At 37.5% G+C, this 23,249-nt stretch overlaps 1 protein-coding gene across 20 annotated transcripts in view; it reads right to left on the bottom strand.

Annotated features, from left to right (window-relative positions):
- Nucleotides 1-23,249, bottom strand: part of DST (dystonin) — a 308,980-nt gene that overhangs the window by 140,924 nt on the left and 144,807 nt on the right. For all 20 annotated transcript variants that reach the window (XM_061989556.1, XM_061989537.1, XM_061989540.1 and 17 more), the window contains 17 exons: nt 13,005-13,117; nt 12,763-12,869; nt 11,676-11,795; nt 11,247-11,342; nt 11,040-11,167; nt 8,142-8,235; nt 7,661-7,815; nt 6,364-6,826; nt 6,148-6,276; nt 5,868-5,945; nt 5,585-5,746; nt 5,379-5,483; nt 3,571-3,666; nt 2,158-2,283; nt 1,613-1,765; nt 1,206-1,360; nt 951-1,077 (listed from right to left, as the gene is read on the bottom strand). In XM_061989556.1, coding sequence (XP_061845540.1) covers nt 951-1,077; nt 1,206-1,360; nt 1,613-1,765; nt 2,158-2,283; nt 3,571-3,666; nt 5,379-5,483; nt 5,585-5,746; nt 5,868-5,945; nt 6,148-6,276; nt 6,364-6,826; nt 7,661-7,815; nt 8,142-8,235; nt 11,040-11,167; nt 11,247-11,342; nt 11,676-11,795; nt 12,763-12,869; nt 13,005-13,117 — 2,407 coding nt within the window. The remainder of the gene's footprint in view (nt 1-950; nt 1,078-1,205; nt 1,361-1,612; nt 1,766-2,157; nt 2,284-3,570; nt 3,667-5,378; nt 5,484-5,584; nt 5,747-5,867; nt 5,946-6,147; nt 6,277-6,363; nt 6,827-7,660; nt 7,816-8,141; nt 8,236-11,039; nt 11,168-11,246; nt 11,343-11,675; nt 11,796-12,762; nt 12,870-13,004; nt 13,118-23,249) is intronic.

Here is a 23,249-nt window from a genome sequence, read left to right as displayed (position 1 = left end):
TTAACGCCAGTAATAGACTGTATTAAGCCAACTCTCCTACAGACACTATTTCTCCACCTAATGCCTCATAGCAAGAAATGAGCAGCCAGCAAGAGTCATTCAAGTAGAGACACTTCAAGAATTAGCTCAGATTCCTTCTTTCCAATAACAAGAGTGGGAAATTGTGAGTGAAAATGTCATTTTGGGTATTGCAAATATTACTGCAACAGTTTGTAAACAGATACACACTAATGCTGGATAATATTAAATATTATGTTAAATAGTGTTATGCTATACATCTCGCATTGGGTAATTCAGTGATCTCACACACGGTTTCAGCCAGAAAGAACAGTATTGTCATCCACACCACTATTTCATATCTGACAAATGGATTGTAACCAGCTATTTAACATTTCAAGTTATAGACATGGATGAGAACGAAGAAATGTATTACAGAGGAATGAGTGTTCCATTGCCTTCAGCTTTTAAGACTAAATGTCACTTCACAGTTGTTCCGTTGTTAGTAAGAAGTCACAGCATTAGGAAATAATGGAAGTTTTCAAGAAGATAAACATTAGCCAAATGAAGCCAATCTCCCCAGATATTCTCAGCATAAAGGCAGAATGGCAGACTCTTGCAGAACAAAATTCAGATTTAGTCTCTGTTTATTGCTTTCAAGAGATCCTCTCCCTCTGCTGACAACAGAGAGATTAGCACAATCAGGCTGCAGGTAGTTTTCATGATACTACCTCTTTAACTCTCTGATCCTTCCTTAAACGTATCTGTGTAAAGTCTGCTCAGATCAAGGTAGAACATTGTACTGTGGTAACTAGCACGGCTAGTGACAGCTATGCCCTCAAGGAAAATAAGTATTGCTGCAAAACGTTGCTCATTCTACAACATTTCTGGGAAGTATAGCCTATGACTTCCCAGCAAACAGTTAAGAGGCCCTTCCTAGACATAGCACATACCGAGGCAACATTGCCAGCTCGAACAGCTTCAATTTCATTTGTCAGGTAATGCCAGGACACCACACTCTTCATGTTTACATGTGACTCATGCCAAAGAGCCAGAACATTCTGAAATTGCTGTTCAATCCTGAAACACAAAAAGACTCCAACTTCAGACTGCAGCAACACATGAAGGGAAAAAAAAGTTAGAAACTATTTTAACCCAAGATTCATATAAAAGGATTCTGAAAGAAAAAGTATTTGTTTTGCCCTTACCTGTTGGCTGTATCTATTGCTTCTTTGTTTGGTGGAGGGACTGTAAAGCATACAGATGGAACCATGGCCTCATTACCACTTGGGCTAATGACTTTCCATTTACCACGATGGGAGTTGTTTGCTAATACACATTCATCATCTTTGTAAATAGTTATCTAGTATTAACAGAAAAGCAGAATAATTTAATGAGCTAAACATTACAAAGTACTTTTAGAAAGCACTTCTGCAAATGGTGTCAACAAATAAGCAATGGAACAACAAAAACAATGTTCCACACAAGGATTTGCTCTTGTTTACTAGGGTGGAAGAAATTTAGAGCCCAGAGTTCTCCAGGAACACGGTAATTAATGAAACTTTAGCTGAATTCTCACGTCTGTAAGTGACTTGAGGAAATTCAAGTTTCTAACCTCGATTTGCCTATAGTCACAGATGGCTTTAATTGGGATGGATGTTTTGAGTATACAGTCAGGGTTCCTTGGCTTCAGCTGAATTATTGCCTTTGCTCTCCCCACAAGGCCTGCTACTGTGCTCTTATACTGCAAGAGTTGTTCTTTTTCTTCCTAAAACAGTTAAGAAAAGAATAAGTCACAAGAGATGGCCAGAACACAATGCTGCTTCTTTGATCCTGTTAAGCTTTTCTTTTCCTGACTACTTTTACTGTGTTTCTTTAGAAGTAATACACTTTACAAAAACAAAGCATCTTTCTGAAGCCACTGGTTTCCCACAACATCTGGTATTGTAAAGATAAAGAAATAAAACTGTACTTTAAAGTTATGAAAAACAGTCATTACACATGGATAGATAAAATTATTTAAGTTCTAAAAGAAAATAATCTTTCTTTTTTAATTCACTTCAAAGGAGTATTTTTAATGTACATCTTTTACATCCAACTGTAATCTACACATTTCTTGTTTAATTGTAACTTATGTTACTAGGATCCTTGAATTCTTACCATAGACTCCTGGACAAGGTCTTCCAGCCTATGAAGGCTGCTCGATCTATCACAACTGTATTTTCGGTATATGGTATCTTTCAAATTCTTTAAGTATTCCATGGCTTCTTTGGCGTCACTGAAAAACTAGGATGAGGTAAATAACAGGGTTATTTTTAATCAATCTAAAAAGTGTACAAACAGCTACACTATGACATTTGCTTCAAGTGCTACCTTTTACAGATTTCCTTATCTAGTAGCTTGAACTGACCACTGCACCACACAATGCTACTCACGATCTCAGGTCTAAATGTACTCTTCAAGAAGGCACATATCATAACACCAGTTACTCCTGGTACTACCTACACACAAAATTAATACAACAGTTGTTGAACCATAGTTACTTATTGCTCCTGCAATGAAAAAAAAAATTCTGAAGTGATTCCTTCTTCCCTTGAAACTACAATTACTTTCACATATAAAGAACTGACAAAGCCCCAAAAACTGTAGTAAACCAGCTGCAAATTTCAGCAATCACACTGGAGAAAATATTTTGCGCAGGAGGGGAAGTGAGCTGCCACACTCCGCTGTTCTGCATGGGCATCTGCATCCCCAAATCAGGGTCCTGACTAGACACAATTTGGAAGGGAAATGTCACGTTTCCCTTCTATCTCCCTTCTGATCCTGAAAACTTGTTTCTTAAATCCAGAATTCCCATTTCTTCCCCCTAGCACTAGGAGCTACAGTCACTCAACTTTGCCTTCTCCAGTGTCCTTTTCCTAACTTTGAGCTCTTACCCTTCTCAGTCTGAGTGCATCTCATCCCAACATCACCTCCCTTCCTCTTCAACCACTTAACCTGGAAGACTCTATAATCTTTATAATTGAAACATTTTAACTTTTAATTTTCAATTGTTCAATTTTTAATCCCTGAGAAACTCCTAAATCTTCAATCCTCATGCATGTGACCGAGTACTGCATCATTTGCTGAGTGTAAATGGGTGATAATCAGAAAGGTGTTTCGTTGGACATGTCTGCTGTCAAGGCATTCTCTGTTCCATCTATTACTAAGACTGTACACTTTGGGTATTCTTGGAATAACCACCTACAATATGTTCTCCCTTAGCCATCACTAACCACTCTCCACTCTGTATCATCCACAGAAGCTGTACTGATGACAGCTGTGCATGATGGACTGGACACTCTGCTCGCAGCTGTGGCACTCAGAAAAAATGTCAGGTCAAATTTTCATCTGCTGTGAACTGATATAACTGTACTGAAGACAATACAGGTGTGGTAATACTGGGGGAGCATAGCTAATCACCTAGTGATTGCACATGACATCAATTCTGTAACTACTGGGAGAGTAAAAGTAGCACATTTGGTGGAACTTTTTGACTACAGACAAAACATTTTTATTGATTTACTTTCTCACCTCAAAATATGCAGCATTTTCTCTCAAATGTTGTTCAACACAGTGACAGAGCTGAAGAATCCAGCTCCATTGTGTCTGCATTGCAGCTCTATAGGCCTTCAAGGAAAAGAGATATATTTTACAAAGGTAAATTAGAATTTAAATGCACATACCTTTACAGAATTTAAGAAACACAAAAGAAATATAGTAAACAGAAATATCTAAACCTGATGTCCTCACACAAGAAAAGTAAGCTGCAGCAGGAAAATTTCAATTGTCATTACAGCACAGTCAAACATAAAACTTGCCCAGAGGGGCCATGAAAATGCCATCCCTGGGCATGTTCAGACTTCAGCCAAACAAAGCCCTGATCCTGTTTTAAGCAGACTGCACTACATCTCCTGAGGTTCCTCCAGCCTAAGCTCACCTACGACTCTATGCCTCTATTAACTTAATCAAAATGACTGGATTGTCGACTGGATACAAATCAGGTATTAAAGTAACAGGAAATATACAACAAAAATATTAATCGGGACTCACTGCAACATGTAATTTTATGTAAGTGTTGCACAGGAATTTAAAGAATGACACCTCCTATCCTGCCTGCAAGGTGCTGCCTGCACAAATGTCCACCAGCAGAGGGTACTCTTGACTTTGTGAAGTCAGTCAAAAGATTCAATTTTTCAGTTCTGTAAGATTCTCGGGGAATCAAAAAGAGTTTTTTCATTGGCTTCAATGAATTTCAAACTGATGCATTAATGCACAGATTCTTCTGCAGAAAAGGCATACATTTCCTTTTTTTAAAGCTCTTTAAATATCCCAGTACAGCATTATTGCAAACATCATAATCTGCCTAGTCATCTTGACTATGATGGCCTTGTTTTGTAACATTTATCTTTAAAATATTAATACATTAACTATACTACACTGATAAGAACCCATTAGAACAGTATATAATTTTAAGTAATAGAATTCTCTACATTACATAAAAAGCCATTTATTTTTCTCAGTAAATATCACAAGAAGGAAGGAAGGGAGGAGTTTTGTGTTTCAAATTTACACAGATATAGACCCATGTAGCTAAAGAACCACAAAAAATGCATCCTCTCTGTTTTTTCATTCTTATATAATAAAATGGCTTTTTATTGTTTTCATTTTTACCACCCACTATCTGTATTTAATCCTTTCTTGAAGATCTACAGGGAAAAGCATTTTAAATTCTCTTTGAAAACTTACAATCCTACAACAGCTACAATCAATTTTCTGTTAACCATTTACCAATGATACAGAGTTTGATTCCAGCCTGCGGTAAATCACATCATCTGGCTAGATTTTTAACATCCAAATTAGTTTCATGTTTCACTAACAAATAAGTCATGAAACCAACCCTAAACCATAATAGGAACCTGTGCATATAGTTAAGTAACTAGAAAAGCTTTCGTTAAACTTCTTTCAATCCAACAGGAGAGAAACCACATAAAGACTGTTCTGTACCTTGTTTGCCAACACAATTTGCATCAATAACTCAAGAAGCTGTGTGCATGACCAGAAACATCTATACAGCTCTGGGAATTTTAAATCTTAGGGGGATTTCATGTAAGTAATCCAAGATGTTAATATAACTCTATAGAACTGGAGTTATTTTTTTTTTAAAATTGAAAGACATATAAAACAGACGTTGAAGAGGACAAAAAAGAAACGGCCCTGCTTCTCAGTGTCGTCTTGTTAATTTCCTGTGAGTTAGCAATTCCCTTCTTTTCCCCATAAAATTAGGGCACATTAAATCACAAAACTATTTTCTTGTTTGTGTGATGTTTTTAATAACTTACCTCAATGGTTAGTCGGGCTGGATGATTTTCAAGAAGCAATTGCTCAGCTATTTCTTGTACTGATTTAATAACTTCTTCTTTCTGATCAAGTTCTCTCATTAATTCCTTTTTTGGCAGACAAAAAATAAAAAGAAACATTTTAGAAATCTCTTCATTTCTTAAAGATGATTGAATTATTCTCTCTGGATTATGCTAGCAATACATACTGCATGATATTCTTTTTTTCTTGTTATATTGGGGTTTCTTTCACTCCAGTCATACGCAACCTCTTCTTCTTCCTTTTCATTCAGCCAGATCAGCTCTCTAGTAGCACGAGATACAAAATTGTGAAGAGTATCTAGATGCCTTTCCTGATTTCTTGATGTGTTCTTTATTATGAAAAAAAAAAAGTAAGAAAAAGGTTTACAAAATTCAGAATTTAAAGCTCATTCTTCATCAAAAATGAGGTATATTGAAAAGCTGAACATCAAAGAGGTATGACAAACTTACCAAGAGTTTTGAATACTGACTCTCCAGTTTGTGCAATTTTTCTGCATAACTGAGTTTAAGAGGAGCGGTCATTTGGATCTGTATTCGATATATGAGGTCAAAAGACAACAAAGGTTAGATATGTTAAACCACTAGATTTCCTTACTTCATGATGTATTATCTAGAGATCAGAAATGAAAGTATGCAAAACTGTGAAACCCTAACACAGACGGGGTGTTTACGGGTTTATGGGTGACTCAGTAAGAAAGTAGTCATAAAAACAAAGAACACGGTGCTGTACCTCACTGATTTTAGCTTCTTTAAGGCTGGATTCAAATTCCTCAATAGCTTTGTGGACATTTTTGTGATTTTCTAAATGGCTTTCAACACTTGGTAAATCTGAACCCCATTCTGCTCGATCGAGTTGCACCTTACAATTAAGAAGGAAAAATTAGCCATGATCTACACATAGCAAATGTACTTATTAGAACCACACTGTTTCTGTAAAGATTGCTACCTGCATTTCTTCTACCCAGTTCAACAGGTCCTGGACAAATTTCATGTTCACCTCTTCTTCCGTTAAATTCTGATCCACAAAAGCTGATTTCATAAGAGGCTTTCTGATTTGCATCAGTTTGAGTGTTTGTAGAGCCCCACTGTCTACGCCCGTCACATAGCTTTGGATTAACCGTGGTGGGATGCCTGGTGTGTAAGCAGGAGTGATGCTAGGTGTCAGTCTGGAAGTAAGACCTGATGAAAGGCCAGATGTCAAGCTGGAAGAAGTCAAAGTAGGTGTTAAACCCTGGGTCATTGCAGCACTTAGTTCGGGGGTTAAGTTTGTTGTAAATCCTGAGTTTAAGCTTTCTGTTATTCCTGATATCATCAGCTTTGTCTGCTCTGTTGTCAGTGCATGTCCTTTGCTGTACACGGAGGAACATTCAGTCCGTACAGCCATCAGTTCATCACGAAGTTTTGCAACTCTATTAAAAATAAAAGAAAGTAAATAAAAACCATTTCAATTAGTGTTTATGATTAAGGTTTATGATGCTGAACTGAACAGTAAAATCAATTCACACAATCTCTTACAATTTAGCTGTGTTTAAATATTTCCAAATAAGCATTTGTATCAGAAAGTACAGAGTATGTCAGCTTATACTTCTATAAATACAGATAACAGATGCAGAAATCAAGTAATAACTAGAAAATCGGCATGGTATAGGCACTAGCATGCACCATACAAAATTCCGGGGAACAATCAGCAAAGCATAAACCTTACAAGATACTACATGTTGCAGTATATCAAACACTTGCAAGTTCCAGGAGAAATGCTGAAAAACTTTGGAGTCATTTCATAACAAAACTGAATTATGCTGTTTAAATGCATCTTTCTGACAAGACTGCACACACTACCATATATAAGCTAATGTTACCCCATTTATTACCTATTGAGAATACCTACAGCTATCACCAGAAATCTTGTCTCTCTTTTTAAAATCAGTTAGTGAATTCTAAAGACATTTTAGGTGCAATAAAACAAGCTAGTAAACTTACATTTAGATATCCAGTAAACATTAAAGATTTAAGTCATGTTCTGGCAAATGACTTCATTTTCACAAATGAGTACAAACAGCTCCTTTTGTCCTCAAGAACATTTATGGGCAATGTAGCCACCAGAATACCTCATAATCTTTATTTGGGTGCCCAGCAAAAGAATGAAGAGTTCATCCATGGACATAAGGATTTTAAAACGTTATCTGGAATGGGTATCCATATTTGGGGCATTTGTTTATTCACAGAAACACAGTGTAACGTACCTTTGCACAAGCTGGTCTGCCTGATAGTACTTTCCATCAATAAGAATTTGGGCATCAATCACTTGCTGGCGAAGAAGGTTCTCAGATTCAAGAAGATACCCAGCTATCTCTGCTTCATGTTGGAACTGAAGCCCAGACTCTAATCGCTTGGCATCCTGAACAAATACAAGAAAACCATTAATTCCTGCAGTTAAATCAAAGAGAAATGAGCTATAAGAATTACTTTTTTTTTTCATAAAAACTTCTGATCTTTAAACAATTGTGAAGTATTTTATCTAACAACTAAGAAAAAAACATTCCAGAGAACTCACTCTTGGCAATTTTTAGTATTTTCTTGAAGAAAGGCTAAATTAACAACACAATAAAAATAAAATTAGCAGCAGTATGCACTCAAAAATCCTAAGGAATTCTATTTTTAAAGTAGCCGTTTCACTGCACTAAGTTTGTGACCACAGACAAGTAAAACCATGGACTGACTTACAGAGTGCAGAGCGTTCCGGGCGAGTATGAGTTTGTCCTCACAGCTCCGGCTGTCCCGTTGAATTCTGTTTGCAATCTGCTGCAGCATTTCCAACCTGGGTGATGCCAGAACATTTCAGAAATATAAGTATTAATGTTGTTTCTATTTGCTATAGATGTTGCATGACTTAAAAAAAACCCCTCAAAATAAACACAAAACACAAATACACATGCCAAGTTACCTGTGTCCTTCTAAGGTGCCATTACCAAAGCTTATACAAGATTTAACCAGTGTGGGACCACAATTAACAGAAAGGAAATTCTCATTAGAGTCAACACTGGTTCGAGCACTAGTACTGTTGCTAAATACTGAATCACTGCTATGATAGCTATAACTACTACTATTCATTTTTATATCCAGAGCACAGTCCTTCTGGCTGTTTACATTTGCCGAAAAAATGAAAAGATAAAACTCCTACAAAATGTACAGCTTCTAGGGATGAAATTTCACTACTGACCTAGCACTCCTCCTTTAAATAGGCTTCAGTATGCATATTCAAAACCCAGCAATTAATATTCCACCAGTTCTTCAAAGGATTTTACCTGGGGCTATGTATGCTACCTTGCTTTTGGCTTCCCCACCCTCCACTAAAGTTTTGCAAGTACAGACTAGGCAGAAGCATTAGGGTGGATCTAGGAAACAGATGTGCCAAATACTTTATTTGAGAGTCACTATATGTCTCTAAGCCAAATAAGAGCTTAAAGAAGTCTTTGCAGGGTTTCTCAGATGCTTGAATGAAAAATTTCAAAAAGGAATGAGGTGAGAACCCCACACTCCACGGTACAAAACACCTCCAGGTTGGGCTGATCCCTTTTCCTTCAAATGGAACTGCACAATAAAGCTGAGGGAATATCATGGTTAATCAGCTCGTAACAATATAATTTGAGACATCTGTACACCATCCAACCCACCATGATTACTCTGCTGTCCAAGTATGCATGTTTACTAACTGCCCCGTCCCACTAATCTGTCCTCCTGTAAATTTCCCTTCAGCTTCTTCCACACTCAAAACTAATTGCTTCTAGCTGTTTTGACCACAAAACAAGTATGAAAAATCTAGGAACTGCCCTTAAGTTTATGTTTTAAGTTAATATTTAAGAGATTATTTCTCCAGTATTTCATCCCCTGCTTTTAGGACCTCCTGAAAACAACACCCACAAGAGGGCTGTGTTTACAGAGAAGAGAACAGTAGTCATAGACACATCCCTACAGTGAGGCAAAACTGCAAGTTTGCCAAACAAGATCTCAGCTGGGCACTCTTCTCACTCATACCATATGAATTTTGATCCCATACACCAGTCTGGCCACATGTTGCCTATCTGTGTGGATACTTTCAGTTGTATTCACCAGACTTGCAGGCAAAGTTTTAGTACTTGACAAATTTCAATATTAGGTGAGATCATATTTTTGCCACAACCAAATTCCACCCCAGGAGCTGTACCAATACTTCATCTTAGTGAGATGTACTAGTAACCAAAACAAAAAACTCAGTTCTTGTGTCCAGATCAGCTGAGAACTTTCACTTGATCACTAAGCCAGAATCGCTTAATCAACTTTTCTCTCTCATTTTATAGTGACCTCCATACATACTGACCATCACCACACAATCTGTCATTTCATGTTTTCCAGTCCTGAAATACAGGAACTTTATGGTTTTTTATCTGTGCTCAGTCTGTTTGAATAAAAAAGGAAATAAACTAATGTAATTTACACACACGCTCAACAAAGATAATCAAGCTTTGTACAAGTATGAATAGAATTCCTTTTAATGAAGGCAGGTACTAACTTAGCTTTTGGAAGATCATTAACCTACAAGACGTAGTAGGCTGTATTTCTTCCACTGCTTTCCAGTGTTCTGCTCTGCATGGTGGGGACAACTTTGTATTCTTCTACAGGAACTTGATTCACAGCAGTGAATACCTTCCATTACATCTGCCATCTCAGTCATGTTCTTGCTTTCATAAGCATGCCATATTATTTAATGAATCCTGACTGTCTCCATGATCTTCTCTGACTAAAATCTGTCTTTCCTACACAATGGTCTGGATTCCTCACACCTAATTTCAGGTACCTAAACCAGAAAGATCACCCTATTTCACTGACATGAAAGTCAGTGCCAGGATTCTCTAGAAAGTGATTCAGACCTTAGGTGTCTCCTTTGGATGCTTAAAGTTAAGTAGCATGGATCCAGACCAGGTGTCTATACCCCTACCTGCAGATAGAAGCCCAAAGAATTAATTTACCTTACAGTAAACTAAAAGAGTTTTTTGAATTGATGAATGGCTAGCACCTGTGTCTGCCACAGAACTCAAAAGGACTGCCATTAAAAAGCAGAAATGCTGTAAGACTTCATTAAGATTTTAAACATATTCAGTATGTTGTCAGTGATGTATAAAACAGTGCCTACTATGTGCTTTGCACATCTAAGTGCTTTGTGTGCTCTTGAGGACAACCAACTTTTAAACAACCTCAGAACAGGCCATTAGCCAACAATGCTGTGCACCAAGTGAAATACATATTTCGTATAAAGGATAAGGACGTTGTTTACATGAAATCAAGTGCAAATGAGACAGCAAAGTGATATGAGCCTAGCTCTAACTGTACATAGAAGGTTGTTATATTTGTGTTTAAAGGCATGATGATCTGAGGCACAGTTACTATGTCCTTCACAATCTTCTCAGCTCCATCTCAACCTGATTCTATGAAGTACGTAAAGAACTTCAGGCCTTGGACAAAGGTAGAACTATTTGTTCTAGAAAAATAACATGTATATTATTATGGAAGAAGACATGATTTTCAACATAGATTAAAATAAGAGAAAATATATTAACCAAGCCTGTCAAACGTTCACCAGCATACCTCTCCACTTCAGGACGAAGGGTCTTCTCTCTTTCCAGCATGGCAATAATAAGCTTTCCCCATTCTTTTTCTATATCATTTGGATGGTAGCCTTGAGGAAGTTTTATGCGTCCAAATTCTATCCAAACCTTAACAATTCATACATATTTGTTACTGTAAGCCACAGAAGGGGAACTTCTACACATTTCAGTGCATGTTAAAACTTACCTCTAGCAGTTTATATAAACGTTTAATTTTTGATTTATCTGTCTCTTTTGGTGGAATTTCTGCTTCTTTAAACTGTAAATATTGGTTATAAAGTGCCTGCAGAAGGAGGAAAACCATCATTAACTTTTACTTACAGTGAATATAACCTTGTTCTCTAAACTCTCTCCTAATCATGTTCATAAGCTTGTGTTCTTGTATTGTTCTAATTGAGTTTTACAAAAAGACTGATGAGTGATGAGCTAAAGATTTGCTTTTCATCATTCATATGTTAGTAATTTATTTACTGTACTTAGAAAAGGTTAAGAGTAGTATTGTTCTACGGTTCGTTTGTTTGTATATATGAAAAAGAACTTGATTTTTTCAAGTATGTCTTGAGTCAGCGAGATAAAATTGCTATTGCAAAAAGCAGTTAAAGACACCACACCTCACCTTCAATTCCACAGGATTGTTTGGAAACGTTCTGTCAGACATTATTGTGACATGGTGTCTGATCCACTGCATGAGGTAGTTCACCATATTCTGATATTCAACCCATTTGACTTCAACATCCTAGCAAAACACAAACCAGATTACGGATCAGAAGAAAATCACCTGAGAGTTCATTTTTTGCTTTATGTTTAAAGTCTGAGAACTTCACACACAGGGAAAAGAGATTTCTAAACTCTATAATTCTGAAACAATATTTACTTGCTCATTACAGCTCATTTAAAAATTCCAAATATATTATTTCGTTCTTCAGTTGTGGACAGAAATAATTCCACTAAAACCACAAAAGTTTCTAGTTTAACAAACTTAAAATAAGTAAGAATCGGAGAGGTGCAATTTAGAGGTCCATGACTGAAAAATAAAAACTTTGACTCTACCTTTCTCCAGCTTCAGGTATATTGGTTTCAGTTAAGTTCTTTGCACAAATATTTTCATATTTCATTTTCACATTTTCATTTCAGAAAATGAAACAGCTGCTAAGCCTCTAAAATCTTAACCTAGAAAATCACAGAATCATAGAATGGTAGGGGTTGGAAGGGACCTTTAGAGATCATCTAGTCCAATCCCCCTGCAGAAGCAGGTTCGTCTAGATCAGGTCGCATAGGAACATGTCCAGGTGGATCTTGAAGACCTCCAAGGAAGGAGACTCCACAACCCCTCTGGGCAGCCTGTGCCAGGGCTCCCTCACCTCAACAGTGAAATATTTTTTTCTTATGTTTAAGTGGAACTTTTTGTATTCCAGCTTCATCCCATTACCCCTTGTCCTGTTACTAGCTACTATAGAAAAAAGGGATGTCCCAACCTCCTGACACCCATCCTTTAGATATTTATAAATGTTAATAATATCTCCCCTCGTTCTCCTCTTCTCCAGACTAAAAAGCCCCAGTTCCCACAGCCTTTCCTCATATGAATCATGTCAAAGAAAAGTCTGACTGCAGCCCATGGAAGATCCAGGTAACATTCTGCAGCTGAAATTAATAATTGCATTAATGAAGCTCACACACTGCATAAGTATTTTTCTCCTACTTACATTTGCACTGATGCCTTCACCACCCTCTGGTACTTTGGGAAATGCATCATAAAGTGATGACACATAAGTTATTACTGACTTTTCATCAGGTGAGGAAACATCAACATCTAAAAGAGCAAGACAGAACAGAGCTTTATCACATAGTTGTAAGAATGCCCACAAATACGCTACAATCTGCAGGTAGGTACGATTTTATTTTACTGTTAGGATTTTTGCAACAAAGACCTTTGCAGCCATCTTACCTTCAGGATCCAGAAGTCTGGCAACACCAAGTTTTTCTGCTACAAAAAAAGCATGTTCTAAATTTGCATGGTTGCTTTGAACAGCAACGGTATTCATGTCTATCAGGTCCGGCCTGTCAAACAAAAACAGTAACACTTGATTAAAACTACTTATCCATTTTAAATCACTGCTATTATTAGTAAATCAACCAAGAGCATAGATGGATACAGTAACAGAGGCTTCATTAAAAAAGGATTTCATTAAAATCATGTGAACAAGCTGAGGTCAGTGCTAAGTGACAAAACACAAGCAGCAGACAACTACAACACTGTTAGTTCTTCCTTATCTACAAGCTGAAGTTTCTAGTCATCCCACTGAAGCCAACTAGAGTCACAAGGGGTTGAAACCTTCACCACTGAAATCTTATGCTACTGAAAATCAGAGCCACACTGGAAAAAAAACCTAAAGCAAAACCTCAAAAAGAAAAATATAAGCTTTAGTGAAAAATTCAGCCCTTAATTTTTTTTGTTGTTTCTAGAGAAACTATTTCCTTAGTTTTACCCAGCAGAAGGTCTAATTAATTGCAAGAGAGAATCAGAATCAGAGCCCCAGCTCCCTCAGTCTTTCATCATAAGGGAGATGCTCCACTCCATCATCTTTGTGGCTCTGCGCTGAACTCTCTCCAGCAGCTCCCTGTCCTTCTTGAACTGAGGGGCTGAGAACTGGACACAATATTCCAGATGCAGTCTCATGAGGGCAGGGTAAAGAAGGAGGAGAACCCCTCACTCTACTGCCCACAGCCCTTCTAATACACCCCAGGTTGCCATTGGCCTTCTTGGCCACGAGGGCACATTGCTGGCTCACGGTTAGCCTGCTGTCCACCAACACCCCAAGGTCCCTTTCCCCTACACTGCTCTCTAACGGTTCATTCCCCTACTGTGTAGGGAAACTACAGTACTCACTAACAGTTCATTCCTCAACCTGTACTGGTACATGGGGTTATTTTTCCCAGATGCAAGACTCTACACTTGCCCTTGAATTTCATTAGATTTCTCCCAGGTTGCTCAACTGGTCCCTAATCCAGTCCTCATCAACCAAACAAAACTCCTTTCACCTGACTTCCTCTGGAGTCTGAAACTCCTAAAAACAGTCTCCAGCAGTACAGACAGAGGCAAAGAAGGTATTCAGGAAATCTGCCCTCTCTGTATCCTCTGAGAGAAATAAAACTGTTAAATATCACATTGTTCAAAACTAATAACATTTCATTTGACAACACTCTAAATTAAAATACTGTTAGTTTTGGGAAAGTCAATGTAAGCCTGTCTTTGAATTAACTACAAGGAGACAAATATGTATTTCTTTTCAGTCACTTAGAGTCATTGGTTTCCTTGTGCTCTTTAGAAGACAGGTCTACAAGACAGACAGTAACACTGCACTCTCTGTTTGCTGAAAGAATATTTAACTAATAATAAAACTTGAGCAGTGTAAAAAGAAACATAATCCTCCTAAACCAGCGGGACTTTCCACTTCCAATATGTTTAGTGGGAGCATGATCAAGCTTATGCCATTCGCTTTTGAATTTCACAGTGACGAAAACAATGCAGTGAAATCAATATTATCTGTTGCTCTTAGCAGCGTAGAAAATCCATGAAAAATAAAAGACAATACTAGGAAAGGAAACAGAGCACTCCAGTCTCCTATTTCAACCACAATAATGGAGATGATATGAGTAAGAGAGATTGCTCTCTCGGCACAGTTTTGATGAGAGAAACAGGTTTCTGTAAGCCTACTCTGTTGGTTCGGTTATTTTCTTCCACCTGCCTTCTTTGCATTTGTTTCACACTTGATAAAAATGGCCCAAGAATCACTTATGCCACCTGTTCAACTGCCAACTCTCAGAACAAGAAAGGACAAGTTGTAAAAGCCTTCACTATTCACAGAAAAAGAGCTGTAAGCTGCAGAGACACCCATAGGATAATCTCCTTAGAATAAAGCCTTCATTTAGATGAAGAGGAGGTAAGATTTTTCTCACTGTGATATAGGTAAAATTCAATAAAAGCAACTGCTGTGCATAACATAAGATTTTACATCTGTGCTGTGGTTTCACATCCCAGATGAAGAGGAGACCACACCATGAGATTCCTTCTCCCCTTCTAAACACATTTTCCCATCCCTGCAACTCCCACCAGCATAGGGCTATTCCAGTTCCCATTAAAAAATTGCAATCAATACTGCTGTTTTCAGTTAATTATACACTTACCACACAGCATACCATCCTAGATTAACTGGTCTATATTTATCTAGTCTTGCTCTTCCACAAAATACTACAGAAGACAGCATTTGTCTATGTCTTCATAGTGCTTGTCTTCAGTGTTTTGAAGCAGACAAAAGGCTTAACAGGTGACTGAGAACAAGCCAACTGATAGTTTACAAAAGGCAGGATACAGGTATTACAATTTGAACGCAAAAGCAGCTGGTACTGGCCACTGCAAGTGCACACTGCCAGGGGCTTGGGGCATCTACCCTCTTTCCAAATAGCAGAGGATTATGTACTGTAAGCTTGCAGAGATACCTGTCTGCTAACTGAGTATGAGGGAATTTGCATTTGAGCATATGACTGTGGATTTCAGTGCTGTGATCACTGATGGCTGTTCTTCTCTGAAGAATCATGGGAATACTGTACTACTGAGCATAGATTGTGCTGCGTGAGCATTGTGGGGTTGTACAAAGTTTCACAAATATTTGCTGGTGTCCTTAGTATTTCATTTCTCTTTTGAATTCTGAAATACTACTGTCTAAGTTGCAATTGTGACAAATACTCTTCTAATATGTATTTATTTAATTGTCTCAATTGAAGTAAACACAAGATTTAAAAGCATCAAACACCATGGGAAACATTTTAATTTTTAAGGCTAAAGAGAAAATACACAAGTTTTGTAGAAGCTATTTTTCATGTATTATAAATACATTTTATATTTATTTACATGGTACTATTAAGTGGTTTTATACATAGTCAAGAACCAACTAAATTAAATGTACTTTAAGTAAAAGACGATGACTCTACCTTCAGTCATAATACCATGAGTCATTTTACAGCAGATTTTCCAGTGAGCTGTGGCCTTGCTATCAAAACACACACATAAACATCCCAGACACCAGTTGGAACATTCCATGCAAAGGAGAAGGAGATGTTTCTGCTGCAGCCACACCTAAGTAAAATGGTTTGGCTTCTACATCACGAGTCATTAATCACCTCATTTGTAAAGAGATTGGTGCCTGCCATTTGAAAGATCTCAGTGTAGGTGTTAGAAATTAAGACACAATTTGTATCAGAAGTGAGAGGGGAAAAAATGTGATTAATATCACTTCAATTAGGAAGTTGACAAAATTATGATCAATTCAAGAAAACAAATACCTAGCACTACAAAGAGAAACAAGTGAAGAACGCCTACAGGACAGTACAAAGAAATGAAAGGGTTTATCATGCAAGCTACATGGATCAAATGCAAGCTTTCTACTGTGCAAAGACTCCTTGAAATCCAAGAGTTGTGCATAATAAATATAAGCACAGGTAGATTTTCCCATAGCAAGAACCTAATACCTAGTAAAACAGTTCAAGATCCAAACTAGCCTGTTAAAACAAAAGGTTAGATTTGAAGGGAATTTGATATTTTAAAGTGGAAAAACATATTTAACCAAACCTAATTTTTCCAATCAATAGCGAAGATATCACGTCCTTCTGTTCCTGGATGACAGTTGTCCAAGTTACACAATCTTTAACTTTATTAAAACATATAAATAGTGGCATAATATTCCACATAGGAACACTGTTCACTGAAGTTCAGGAGGCTGAGAAGCTTGAAGTTATTTACATCAATCATCTAAACTGCTTAATCTGCACAACTGTTCCAGTTAAAACTCTGAACACTGCCTGAGTAATACTGATATTACAAGGTTGTTTCTTTATGGGCTTATATTGATCAGAAACATTAATATAGTGTGTTTCAAGCAGAACTCTAAGAGAAAATATGACTGAAGATGCAGAGTGAAGTGTAAATGTCACTACAGTACAGTAGCTTTTCCACTGCTGTAATTAGAATATGCCTGTAAAAATTAAACAAACTATTTACTTCATTGTTCACAGACAATCAAAAAGGACAGATGTCAGAAAGTTTCATGCATTTTTCAGAGACGGGGGGATGAAACAAATCAAAGACCATGTCAGAACACACAGTCCTAAAATAAATCTTATAAATTTTATAACAAGACAATAATAGACTCCTCAAACAGACGGGGGCACAAGAAATATTACCTACTCTAGAGGCTTTGGTTAATAGCAGGGAGTTTGCAAAGAAAAGAATCAGAACATACAAAATGTCCATGTAAAACAAATTTTACCTTATCTCTTCTAACAAATACCTCCTGTTAATTTTCCAGAACTTCATGAAAGAGATAATGATGCAAAATCTATTTATTATTTAACCTCCTACGTAGTAATATCTACCGTTTAACCTAGTCCTTAACAGTTTCAAACGTGCTAAAAAATATTTACAGTAGCTTATATGCAGAATCAATGTTTGGTGACTTACTAAAGAACCTGCCTCTACATCAGGTTAAAATCTAAGCCTTGTTCAAAAGAGTTTGCCAAAGAGCCTGCTTTGGAAAGACTGGGGCATCAGCACCATGGAAATGACTCCTGGACTGCAACTAACACATGCTCTCCATGCAGGCATTTCTATCGATGACAAATGTTTTTTACTTCTGAGTCAACACTATTTTCCACTTTACCCTAGGCTGAAAGCAGGGTAAAAGCCTTGGATTCCTTACAAAATGTGTCTCAGAAGGATCTGTGGACAGCAATCATATGTACCATTCTATGATTCTATGAGAAGGTTTTCTAGCTTCATCTACTTTCTTGCTCTGTTAGGAAAGAATCCTTCAGTCTCAGACCTCAATACAGAAATGGGAGCAATAATTTCAATACCAACATCTGCATCTGGAAAAAGTAAGTTTTGAACCAAACACCTAGATGTCTGAATCAGTTGACCTTTTTTGCCTGAAGCTCCTTGTCACTGGTCCTTGGGCTCACATATCTGCTAGATGGATAGTTTTGCACATGATTCAACAAGCATTTGAGTTGAAAAGCTAGAAAATTAAACATGATAGATATATCATGGATGTGTTACAGAGTATCTAAATGAAGAAGAAAAGGCTGCTTGAGAAGAAACAGTCAGTCAAAGACAGGAAGGACTTTCAATCTACATTTACAACACTATTAAGTGAAATCACCCTGAAAAGGAGGTTTGCACAGAAAAATGTGCTGCCCAGTTTGACTGTCAGTAATCAGCCTCAAGCATTCACTGGATATGTAACTGTAAACTATAACTTTTATGTAGAATAGTTTTGGCTCTTTTTAAGAGATTCACACAGATGAGGCAAGGAAGAACAGAGAAAGATTTGAGAGCCTCCAGCTTTTATGCTTCCCCGAGATCACAAGGTCTCTATTACACATTTATGAGGAAGAGGAAAGTACTAACGAGTGAGAGGCAGCTCTAGCTTCAGACACCTAAATTTAGGTATATGTCAGTCTCTAAATGTGTTTCATTATAGGCAGCAGAAATCTTGCCAATATATGCTGTACAACTTATGTAGTAAGCCATCCAGAACCTAAGTATTACTTTAGAGTGAGTCAAATCAACTGACCATACCAAGTAAGATGTCACGAAATGTTCTGCCTCACTGAACATGCAATGTTTAGAGACTCACATTCACAGATAAATAAAACAATGCTGTACATTTAAAACGTAGAATTGCTTAACTGTTTCTCACAGACATGCTAACAATGATTACTGCAGATCTACTTAGGACTTTCTTGAAGCCACTGGGTAAAGCTGAGCTGTGTCCTCACTGACGTTAGGTAACACTTCAGATTTCAGGGAAAATGCAAACAATTTTCTAACAGAAAACTGTCATTTTAGAAAAGTTTTATCCTAATCACTGTGATAAACCAAAAAGCATGCTACTAACTATGCTCTGCATACTGTTTGCTCAAGCACGAGGCAAATTCTTTTCTCAAGCTCCACAGGTCCACAGCTTCAATGACATATTGTGTTAATTTATTTCACATGATCATTATGACTTGTACACTCTTTTTGGTTCTGTCTTCTCTTGTATTAGTATGGCAGGAATGCCTGTACTATTTATTATTTTATGTGCATCTATAGATTTAACTCAAGGCCTCTCTGAAGATGAACAATCCTGTCTTTTTATTCTCTCAAAAGCTGAAAAAAACATGTCATATGAATTCATCAGCTCTCCTGTTATCTTTTTTTGTAACTTTTCACATACATTTTCAGATGCAATGAATAATTCTGAAAAAAACTACTGCAAGTGATGGCAAGTTGAAAATACTCTTAACGAGGGCACACTATTTACAGTTATGTTTCTTTTCTCTTCTTCAGACGTGTTATATTAAGAATTCCAACAGATTAAAAAAACCCCAGAATGTTTCAGCTGCATTTAAAATACAGAGGAAAAGGCCTCAGGTGCCCCAACCTAATAATTTAGCCCCTAACGATATACACAGTTAATTCAAGTAATTCCTTCTATTGTGCACGTCCTTGATTTGACAAGCACTGACTTAATAAATCTACTAAAACCTCCTGTCCCACCTTTGTTAGCACAGCAACACTTTACAGCAACTTGCCATGCCAGTTGATTTAGATAAAGACACAATTGCGGCATTGTAACATCAGAGACCTATTAGTAAAACGCTCAGCTTTAGCATGCCAGAAAACCCTAATCACAATTTGGCACTAAGTTTGCAATGCAGATTTCCAGCTCAGTATATACAGGAATGAAACTAGAAAGGATCTCAGTCAGTCCTTTCATCGGCTTTGAAACTATATTTTACATTCTCTTTGTAATAACAGCTGTTTCTGTCATTACAAAAACAGTAGTGATATAGTAACTTGGCCAATTTTTTGCCTATGATCAAATTTAAACAGCAACATGGCTCGTAGCTGTTAAACTTGAGCCACGCTGTACAACCTGTAGAAATAACCACAAATAATGTAGCTCTCCTCGATGTGTCTGAATACCAAATAGACAATAAAGAAACTCCATCAAATTGTATTTCTGTTCTGCTCCCTGAGAAAAGTCTTTCCAGATCCCAGCAGTGACTGCCTGCCACAATACTTCCCAGTGGGATTAACACATTTAACATCAAGGAAGAAGGGTGAGGTACCTCAATGAGTTAAAAAAATTTCTCAAAGGCTCCTTGTGCCATCCTCACTTGGAGACAACCACTTTTCCATGTGCCACATATTTGAAAAAGCCATTGTCTGAAGACGAAGAACTCTCCCTGTTCAATTGACCATGGGCACATACACCACCACTGCTCAGACCCCATACCATTCTGGATAAAGGTCTCTGGTACCCTTCAGTGTCCTGGTCTTTACCAATCAAACAGTAAGAAATACATGAAACCTGAATAAAAACCTGACCTTTCACATTAAAGCTTTGTTTTTGCTTTACTCTCATTTGGCCTCAGCAAGAGAAAAGTTTTTATTTCATCTCAATATTTTTCTTTCTTAGTTATTGCAAAAAGAAAACTGTTACTGTTCATTCAGCTGCTACTTAGCAGTAGGATCCAGATCTGAAATTAATCAACCCAACTACCTGGAAGGCTTTTATCTAATACTCAGTGAGGCTAACCACCACCACAACAGAGGATGTTAAAATTGCAGGCCCGCTTCCAGTACTATTTTAACAAAGCCTTCACAAAGAGCCATCAAAGAACTTGTATGAGTGCATTCAATTAAACTGCAGCTGAAGTTACTATTTCTAAACTCATTAGTTATAGGTACATATGTATACTCAAGCAAAAAAAACATTTTAAAAAAGTCTGCTTGTCAATATTTTTAATCATCCTAAATGCTGTTTATCTTTTCCCAAATTGCCAATTCTAAATGCCAAGTTTATTTCTTCTACATAACAAAAGTTGTTGAAAATACTAACCACCAGGCTTCTGAATAATGAGGAGGGTGAGAAGGGCGGGGGGGGGCAATGCAACCAAACATTTTCTTTTTGTTAAGGCTGGGTAACAATAACTTGAGAATCACAAAATGGCAAGCCAAAACTAGCAGACCCAACTAATCTCTTTATTTAAAACATATCTCCTAGCATTTTAAGGCTTGACACTGTGTAATATTTTGTTTCTTTCTCATTCATTCCCTAAGGGTGTTCAACATGTTATTGCAAATTGAGGCATCACTATCCCTTCCCTTAAGGAATGTATTCATGTCAGTACCTGATCAGCTACAACATGTTTTAACATCAGACAGATGCCACATACACTGCCAGTCATGAGCTTGGTGTTCAACTATCTATACATACACAGCAAATCCTCCTGGGCAAGGTTGAAACAGCTTGTTCTAAACCAGAACAGTTATACCATGCAAGAATCTAGCTTGCCCCCTGCCCCACACTGAAAAACATCCACTTGGTACTTCTGAAAGCATACAGAGTTGTTACAGTAATATTTGAGAAGAAAAGCACTGTGACCCTCAAAAATCTGCGTCTCGCACTTTATCTAGCATTTATGGATTTGTCATACTGCTGCTTCCTTTGGGAACTGGTTCTCTGTCACAGCACCTATTCCTATTCCTCTTCCTTTCACATGAAGCACTCATGTGCTTACACATAAGTGTACCTATGCTCATTTCATGCTGCATTCACTGTTACCCTCTTCTGTTTGGAAATAGTAGCCATTTTCTCCTGTTCTCTCTGTAAGCTGCATGCAACTTCAAACTAGAGGCATCATTGAGGTCTGGCACAGTTTATCAGTAACAAAAGCTCCTTTGGATCAGATTCCCACATTTCCTCAACAATACAGTAAAAAAAACATTTCTCTTCAAACTCGTGCTCAAAATGCACCCCTTTGAACTCTTATCACCACTTTCTCTCTCCACAGCATTTCTAATATTTATCATTCTCATTAGGTGGTGCCAAAGATCTGTACACAACTGTCTATATGTGGCCTTGGCAAGCCTTAGTATAGCATTACATGAAATAACATCATTTGTTTTCTTGTCTCAAACCCTTATGTGTATACTACAGTCCTGCTTGCTTGTCAGAGCATTGCCTGACATAAACACAGTCGATTCACTTTTTTCCCCAACTCAGTGTCTTCCCCATTTTGTATAGCTGACGAAATTCACCTAAAAGTCCAGACATAACACTGGACATGTCTATGATGAAAGTGAAGATAAGGCCAGATGAAGGCTCCATAAGTGCTAGTCCTTCCCATAGGGTGATAGAAGCCCATTGCAGCTCCTCCCAGGCTACACCTGGGAGTTCAAAGGACAGCAGTGACCCAGGACTGCTCTCCAGAGGCTGTAGGTGGAGAGGAGAGTTCAGCCACAAGCCCTCCCTCACCGCTTACCCACAGAGCCAAAGAGCAGAGGCTGGACCTGCTTCATGTACTAGAATAGACCTAACAAGACTAGAAATTAAAAAACATGGCTCTATCTGGGAACTGAGCTTGCAGTGCTTCCTGAACAGATGCTGTTTTTCAGTGTATGGGCCCCACTGGGGCTACTCATTAAATGCTATTATCTAGTTACACAAGAACATACTGCTCTTGCCAGAATTCCTTTAGTAAATGCTAAAAGCGAAAGTACCTCTTGATTTTAAAAACTATAAGAATACAGAAATAAGAGGCAGAAAGGAAAGCACACATGGTTACAGAAAGTGTGCATGTCTAACATTAATCTTCCTTTCCTGTCCTCCATACTTCACTTTTTTCCCTTTGGAGAGAAAGTTGAGCTGGTTTGTAATCATGTCTGTTTCCTCAGTATCAGTAGCCACTGTCCTTAACAAAGTGTCTATAGGTGCCACTTAACCATAAATCTTTCATCTCTTATTTTTACCATTTCTTAAATTCCATTTTCAGATGCTTTTTAACTGAAATTGCCTGTAAACCTTACGTACCAAGAGCTCTGGGTAGTCTGAGGTCAAACAAAGCAGCTTTTTACTTTGGTATAACTTTTTACTTGAATTTGTTTTGCTTTAAAATAAATGTATCTGCACACTGTAATGCAGATCTTCAGATTACTAGCTCCAATCTGGCATTCAACTCCTAATGAAAGAAGAGTAGCCTTCATTATTTATAGACAGTAACTATTTCTATGTATTTTAACATTGAGATACAGTTCTTAGAAAAGTACTATTTCTTCTTTCAGGACAAAAGGCACATATATAAG

Source organism: Colius striatus, chromosome 2, assembly GCF_028858725.1.
Source record: "Colius striatus isolate bColStr4 chromosome 2, bColStr4.1.hap1, whole genome shotgun sequence".
Classification (NCBI taxonomy): Eukaryota; Metazoa; Chordata; class Aves; order Coliiformes; family Coliidae; genus Colius; species Colius striatus.
This window is presented reverse-complemented; position numbering and strand designations above follow the sequence as displayed.